The sequence below is a fragment of the Sinocyclocheilus anshuiensis genome, unplaced genomic scaffold, assembly GCF_001515605.1.
Source record: "Sinocyclocheilus anshuiensis isolate Anshui unplaced genomic scaffold, SAMN03320099.WGS_v1.1 scaffold29, whole genome shotgun sequence".
Classification (NCBI taxonomy): domain Eukaryota; kingdom Metazoa; phylum Chordata; class Actinopteri; order Cypriniformes; family Cyprinidae; genus Sinocyclocheilus; species Sinocyclocheilus anshuiensis.
In genome coordinates, this window is record NW_015539835.1 from 976,543 (window position 1) to 985,142 (window position 8,600).

An 8,600-nucleotide genomic window follows, 5' to 3' on the forward strand; every position below is an offset into this window, starting at 1 on the left:
TACATCCCACCCCTAGTAGTGTAACTAATTACTAATAAGATTTCAGTAATATTCCAGTTACCATCCATAAAACAGATTAGTTACTTAGTTACTTTTGATGCCTCAACCCCTGCTGATTTAAAATCCAACAATCAAATAATTCCTAGATTTATTTTCATAATTTTCATGACTCGCACATGCATGGGGTGTCCCCAGTGCAGCAGGCAAACTTGGAATATGGAAAAGCTTACATTCAGCAGATAGAAATATTGCATTATATTGATTTTGTCAGGAAAAAAGATGATCTGAACACTGTTGTGTAAGTTGTGGCTTTACATTACTCTGGCATTACATCCCACCCACATCCCTCTGATCAGCATGTGGTACATTATATAATTAAAAATCTTTTAATTATAACCTAACTACCTAACCCTAGGGTTAGGGTTAACCCATAACCCTAACCCTACCTAACTACCTATAACCTAACCCTAACCCTTTCTTACAAACTTATGTGATTTGATAAAATAGATAATGAAAGCTTCAAGCTACACATGACAATTAATAAGATTAATACAACACTTCTACTTCAATGTCACTATCAATCACTAGTGTTTGAGTGTTTGTAATAACTTCTTACTGCGATCCAATGTGGAATTTGGTCAAAAGATGAGGCAGAAATATGTTGTTAGTAACATTCTAGAAGAATTTTATGTAGAAGATACACAGTTACAACTTCTGTAGGGTGTGAAGAAAAAGTAATGTAACTAGTAGTGTAACTTATTACTGTTACCAGAAAGTAATAAGTAACAATATTACTTTTGAAAGGAGTAACTAGTAATGAGTAATATATTACATTCTTTGAGTAACTAGCCCAACACTGTTCAATAAGAATAATTTTAATGTACCCATTACACCAGCAGTGCCGGTGAGCACTGTTTCGCGCTAAAATGTCGTGTTTTAGTTACGTAACGAAAAGGCGTGGTTATAAAAGGGGCGGGCTTTGTTGTGAAATCTCGTGTTGTGATTGGACAGAGCGGTCATACACGTTTACATTTATCCATGAAACGTCAGCATAAGAATTAAACACCCAACGCCAATGTATTGACGATGCACAGCTCTGATTGGACAAGTCGTTGTCAGTGGTCTTTTACGATTGGTTTACGTTCTGAGTTTTGTTAGTCCCTCCCCCAGAAGCTGGCAGGTTTTTCCAACGCCTCTCAGCGGTGCATCACGGAGGTTTGGAAGCGGGTGGGGAAGAAGCGGGCAGCGACTGACCCTATTACACTAAAAATTGTACTCAGGGTTGGTTTGCCCGGTCCGGTTTCCAACCTAATACCGTCGTACCTGCTCTCGCATTTCATCCCAGACCTGACATCCCCTCTAATGTCGGATTTCAAGCTTGGGATTGTTCGACTTGGCCGTGTGGCCGGGAAGGTGAGCTGAATCCTAGGGCTGCCATGTGCGACGCGAAGGGGAGGAGATCCGAGATCCGTGAGCTAAATGCTTGTGTTTAACAATTAAGTGTCAGATTTGTCCATTTTGATGTTATCGACTTTGGTCAAACAGGGATACATGTAATATAGGTATGTAGTTGTCGTCGAAACGGGTGGATTTTATAATAAAATTGGTCAGCTCATCAGCCGAGTAGGTTTAGTCTCTTTTGAGCCACCTACTTTTGCTGTGGTAGTGCCGCTAGCGTGGCTATAGCGCTGCTAGACGGCTGGGGCGAGAGTTCGCGTGTTAACTAACGTTAGGGAATTTAAAAGTTTTATTTTTCCGTTTACACTTTAGGAAGGTTTTAAGCACACGACTGTTGCGTTTTCTTGATCCATATCAGTAATGACACTGTCATCCAATATGGCTCGGAGAGCTCTGAAAATGCCTCAACCAGGAACCGTCCGCAGCATGACAACCGGCACGTTGGCTGTGATGAGGCTTAGCACTGTCCTTACACGGTTCATCTGTCAAACATTTATACAGTCACTTAATCTCAATCTCATTGTAATGTATCGCTAAACCTTCTGCAAAATGCTGTCGTTTTATTAAACTTCACTATTTTGATCGGTTTCTTTGCGTCATCCTGAACAAATCCAAGCTGTTTCTGGGATGCCAGGCCACTCATGCCATGACACTAGAGGGCAGCCGGTAAACAGATATCCAAAGGGGTTAAACAAAAGGAGCATGTGAGAAGTAGCATGAAAGGAGGCACAAACAAGATGCGTGCTATACAGTCTAATGATGCCCGTTTTATGTTGTCATAAGACGCAATAGAGCTCATGTTAATCGATGGTCATAGGTTATGTCTGGTCGGCTGACTTTGCACACGTGTTTCTCCTGTGATAATCTTGAAAGTTTGCTTAGCCACTCTTCATTTGTTTTTATGCTCATTAAATTCTGGAATCTAATGGCACGCATAACATATGAAATATTTACCCATATTGTTTTACAGACGATATACTTTTCATATATATTAAAAAGCAGTTTTAAAATACCACGAATTAACTGTCCTAATTACCAGAAAGAGCGGTATTGAGTAATCATACGAGTAGGCATTGTTTCTCAGACAGTAGAGATGTCTGATTCGTAAAGAGATTGCTCTTCAATGTATCGGCTGAACTGGTTTACTAAACCTGTATGGGGTGCTTTTCCCAACAGCATCCTCGTCTAACTGTGGTCGCAAGTTCCGTCGTTTCCAACATAGTTCAACCATTCGGTGTTTCCCGAAACCATAGTTAAAACGAACATTAGCAAACAGCATCGAAAACTTTATTTTATTATATACACACACACACACACGAACTTTTAATAATAGAAACCAATAGAACTAATAGAAAATTTGCCAACAAGTATGGGAACCCTAAAAACGCATTATGTATAACTTAAGTCTTTAGTGAGGAAGAAAAAGGATGATATGTTTTTGGATTGTTGTCTTAATTCACTTAATCTGCATTTTAACACCCATTTTGTTTCTTTAGACAAAGTACACTTTGATTGATGAACAAGACATACCATTGGTGGAAAACTATGCCTTTGAGGTGAGAACTCATTTTGTAAATTTTTATTTTTTTTAAGTTGAAAGTTTTTTGGGTGGGTGTTGAAACAACAGCCTTATGTGTTATGACCTTTTCAGGGTTTTCCTAGTAAATTTTTTAATTTTTTACTTTAACAGCTACCCAAATAATTCTTTTTGTTATGGTCACATGCTTTGAATACTATTATTTAGTCCTGTGAAATTGAATGCCTGCATGTCTTTATTTTCAGGCGCGCATGGAAGTTGATGCAGATGGGAATGGGGCAAAAATCTTTGCTTATGCCTTTGACATCGGCAAGGGTAGATGGGCTGGTCGACCACTGCATGAGTTACTCTGGTGAGTGTACTGTTAGAGTCTATTGTAGTTCTCACTGCTTTTTCACTTTTTACGATCTTCAGATATTCGGGTCACAATTCGGGCCACTAGTGGAAGTCGTAATGAACTTTTATTATGACGCCACCTTCTCACTGGGGGTGTAAGGATACATCAATATGGAATGACTAATGATGCGATGTATCAAGGCAATGCATAAAGAAACCTATATTTAAGATGCAACATGTGACACATTTTTCAGGCCCCACAATCTATTAAATACTAATCGTGTCATGACATATTTTGAGGTATTTATAAATATATTGCTGGCTAAGAGAATCCATGTTAGATCATATAGTAATGAAAATTCTCACCCATACAGACCTGCAATGTAGTGCTGAGCGGTATGACCAAAAATTTATATCACGGTATTTTTCAAAATTATACTGGTTTCACGGTACATGACGGTATTTTTTTTTAACAATCAGTCAGCGACAGGTGCTAGGAACGCTGTTTTGTACTCATTTATTGACGAGTCGGCTGCGGTGTGGCCAACTGAATTCACTGCTTCTCTTCTGCTCACTGCACAGAACCGACGCCGAGAGAGGTGACACTTCTCAGGGAAAGTTAGACCTTGCATTCGCGGGACAGCACTGGCGAAATCTTCCAACTGAACCATAGCTACGGTTTATCCAAAAAAGTCACTAGGTTTGTCAGATTAGTTCTACAGCTTCAGTTTCGGAACTTTCACGCTTAGTGAAATCATCAACACATACTACTGTCTACTAGCACTGTCTACTAACATACTGGCTGTTCCCTCACCACAGTACAACAGTGAAAAGGAACCCCTTTCAAACAGTGTCGCGTTCCGAACGTTGTTTAAGCGGACAATATTGCGGTATTTTAAAAATTCATATCATAACAAAAATAAACACCGGTATTCGGTATGAACCGGTATACCGCCCAGCACAACTGCAATGTTTCTGCACCTTCAAAAAGTAGAGTCAAAAAAAGAGCGTTTACCCTCCACCGTTTGAGCATTCTGTGTTCAGGCAGCTCACCAACTAGTGAATTTTGAAAATATGTAGTTTTATGTATAAACCTTGTAGAGGCTGTAAATAAGTAGACATCTGCATGTTTTAAGTAGTCACATTTTAGTGTACTTGTTCACAGGGAAAAACACAGAGGTGGAATTGCTCCAAATTTCCAAGTTGTTCACATAAACTCAGTCACAGTGGACAACCGTCTAGACAACTTGCGTCTCGTTCCTGTGGGATGGAGTCCCAAACCAGAAGAACTGTCCAGCAAACAAAGGTAATTAAAAATCTATACATTTAGATTTAATGATGTACACATGAAAGAAATAAACAAAAATAGTGATCTACTGTACTCAACTTGTGTTGTGATGTGTTTTCTAAATTATCCCTGTATAATGTCCTCTCTAGAGAGCAGTCGCTATACTGGCTGGCCATCCAGCAGGTTCCAGCAGACCCAGTGGAAGAGCAGTATATGGAGTTGAGTCGCACACGCTACTACAATGCCAATGGAGAGCTGGTGGAAGAGGAGGAGTGCTCCTGCACCTACTACGAGTGTCACTACCCACCCTGCTCGCTCATTGAGAGGAGGGTCAGTATGGTGTAGAGAAAAGTCATTCTGTGGCCTTTTGTTGATTTATTTTTATTTTTTTTTTTTTTAAACACTGGTCATGTTCAGACAAGGTGTAAATTTACATAGTCAGTGGGTTGTAAGAACATCAGTCCTTTATAATTGAGCTGGTGTGTTTGCAGGTTGTTCACAGTTTAAAAATGCTGGATTGGACGTGAAAGAATAGAAGAGAACGCAACCACATAACCCTCACATAAGAATTAAAAAAAAAAATGCAATGCTTTTGGTGTGCAAAATAGCACAAGAACCATGTCAACAGGCAAATATGCTGGTGTATATGGATATGTTTATCTTTTTGTTGCACAGAATTATACACCATGTTCAGAGAAATGACACTCTTAATTAGCTAATATTGATAGTATGTTTTTCAAACAGTTGTCACTTTAACATGTTCATTGTGTTTATCTCATGTATTTGAGTTGTGACAATTTTACTAGTGTCTCTGTCTTTGTACCTTTCCAGCTGAGGGAGTTCAACATCTGCGGCCGATGCCAAGTGGCACGCTACTGCGGCTCACAGTGCCAACAGAGAGATTGGCCGGCCCATAAGAAGCAGTGCCGTGAGCGTAAACGGGTTCTGGCTCTGGAGTCTGAACCCGAGCGATGATCCCCCTCAACCCCAGTTTGAAGAACGATGGTCACAGAGGTTGTGGGATGAGACTGAGTTGAAATGCAAAAACTGGCTGGTAGGATAGGGGACAATTTTGGTGGGTTGGATGGGCCTATTAGGGGACAAAACACTTTCATATCTCCACAACTTGCCTATGGGGATTATGGGAAATGTAGTTTTTTTTTGTTGTTCAGAGGGAGGTCTTAAAGGCTCCACCTGCTGCTATGGATATGTGTTTAATGAAGAAAAACACCATGCCATCATAACTCTTTCTCTGTGGACTGCATATGAGTATTGACAGTCATGCGCTCGCTTGTTCCATCCACCCTTCTGTCATGAAGTGTTAGCTGCCGAGGGACAAAACTGCTGTACAACTGATGAGATGGACTACGGACCTCTTCACTGTACTACCCTTCCTCCTCCTCCTCTTCACCCAGTTGGACTTCTTGTGCACATAACCTAGCACATAGTCACTCACCTGCCATACTTTCATTAAGTATAAAGCCAATAGCTGTGCAAAACCACACCACCAGTATTGTGTGTGCAATGCCATTATTGACTGAAGGACATGAATAAAGTGATTACATATTTTTCTTTCTTTCTTTGCTTTATGAGATTTTTTGGGGTTGCAGTGTTGGGGAATATGCCTTTGGGGGGCAGGGGGGTTTACCTATTTTTGAAATGCATTACAATCCTATTTACCCTTCCCGCTCATGTCATGTTTAATTTCATTTACCGTATCAAGCACTCGGTTTAGAGGGATGTCCTGGGAAAAACTTGAAAACCCACATGGAAAGTTGACTTTGATTCGTATTGTCAACTTGTATTTGGATGTGTAAAATTGTCATTTGGGTCCCAGTCATTCAATGTTTAGTCTTCTTGTTTGTCCTAAGATCTTTGTCAAAGTGAGTTTAACTTATGAATTTTGTTTGACTTTTTTTTAGAAATTTGTGCACACATGTTCCAAGTGTGTCTTCCTCTTACGTCAAGGGCAACTCTACCAAACTGACGCGCACTCACAAATAAGCATGTATAATAGACGCATACATGTGATGTTTGTCTGTGTTCGTATTCTGAATAATTTATTTATCTGGTTGGGGTTGAACACTGTGCACTGAATATCCTCACTTTGATCCTTGTTCTTTACTGAGAAATGGGAGTTTAGGGTAGGTTGGGGGTGTCTGTTCTTTTTATTTTTTCTAAGCTATTAACATACAAACATTAAATGCATAAATATGTGAATGGACAAAGTTTGTGATAACTGACCATCTCTTGTCACTGTAATATATAAGAATAAAATTAATGAAATAAATTCTCAAATGTGTAAAGGTTAATTTGGTTGCATAGTGTCTGTTTTGCCCATATAATGTTGTCTTTTGAGGCTAAAACTTGTTATTTGGTTTTTCTTTTCACTGAACCAAAAATGTGGACAATATTGTTATTAGGATGTGCACATTCTGTGCAATTTGAATAATTTTGATATGAGTGCCATTTAAAGTGCTGAGTCAAAATCAAGCTTTAAAAGCACATGCATTGGCCCTGAAATGTATAAGGATGTTTACATGGATTGTAAGAAACGCAGACCGGAAAATACTTATTCAAAATGGGCATTTTTTCATGTTAGAAGTGCGGCACCTGAAATGGCAAAGTTAGTTGTTTTTCAATGGTTTTTGACAAGCTGGTGTGGCAGAAATTTTAAGATGTATGTTAGTACTCCGAGTTCACACGTGTTGTTCATCACATTCACTATGAAACATGTTCAACTGACTTTTGACTACGTGTACCACGTATGTTTTCTTTATTTTGATTAATTTATTTATTGCTTTATCATTTGAAATTTAACAGCTATAAAAAAAAATGTTTATCTTTAGTAATGAGAATTGTGAGAAAGTGTATCTTTATTATGAGAAACTTTTTCATTACAATGAGAAGTCATAATTATTTTTTCCTAAATGAAGATTAACTCTTAAGTTTTCTCATTATTTTGACTTTCAGAATCATAATGTTTACTCAAGTGTGGCGGAAATGGGTTTCTGTTTTTTGGAAACACATTATTATTATTATTATTGGATATCATTTTAAATGTTAATATCCCTTTTTACATTTTATTTATTTATTTGGCGCCGATGTAGGTCGAAGTACTGAACAAACACTCTTAAATGAAGCGCAGTGCAGTTTAATGTGTGTCTAAAAGGGATGTCGTGAATAACCTTTAGTCAAACGTCTCCATGGGAACCGGAGGGGTGGGTATTTCATTTGTTGTATCTTCAGGCAAATGTTTTCAAGACGTCTGGAATTCTCTTTAAATGTAACGATCAGCAAGTTGTACACCTCCAAAAGAAGCTAACGGTACGAGGAACTCCAAGCAGCAGACGACGTCCCGGTCTATTAACGTCGAGGCCAGTAAGCTGAATTGTTAAATGAGTGTTTATTTTATCAGTTGCGCGAAATTGTTGGAATTATAGCAATTTTTTGTCAAAAGACATAACGGCGTGCGAGGGAAAATTATTCTTAAAAAGAAACATAATTTTCTACAAATCACAAAATTTGTTGGACATGCTGTTGCTACCATACTGTTGTTTTGTACATGGTACCATAACATGTACATTTCATGGTATATTTGGAAGTGCCATTTAAGTATAAAGGGTACATGAATTTCAGTACCATTATAGTGGTGCTTACTGATTTCCATGATATTCTTTAGTGTAATGTAATGTAATGTAAATAATTATGGTAATCATTTAATGCTGTGGTATATATCAAATAACCACAATATTATCATATACCATCACTGCCATGCACAGTACAGTTTTAAGGCATTAGCGTGTAATGTAATTACACTAATACTGTTATTAGGTAACAGTATTATTAACATATGATGCCATCATTGTGTCATGATAGTCACAGTAGCCTACATTTCTAAGTCAATGTGAGAATAACTGTTAGTCTACTTTTCTCCCCTTACTACTTAGCTTTTCCTTTGTTTTATTGATTGATTGAATT

The 8,600-nt window shown here is 38.3% G+C and overlaps 1 protein-coding gene across 1 annotated transcript; it reads left to right on the forward strand.

Moving 5' to 3' along the window:
- Positions 1-1,100: 1,100 nt before the first annotated feature.
- Positions 1,101-6,905, forward strand: zmynd19 (zinc finger, MYND-type containing 19). Its single transcript, XM_016480610.1, has 6 exons — positions 1,101-1,413; positions 2,955-3,014; positions 3,241-3,347; positions 4,497-4,637; positions 4,769-4,949; positions 5,451-6,905. Exons 1-6 carry the CDS (start codon positions 1,363-1,365, stop codon positions 5,592-5,594), a joined length of 684 nt encoding a protein of 227 aa, XP_016336096.1. The 5' UTR covers positions 1,101-1,362; the 3' UTR covers positions 5,595-6,905.
- The last annotated feature ends 1,695 nt before the right edge of the window (positions 6,906-8,600 follow it).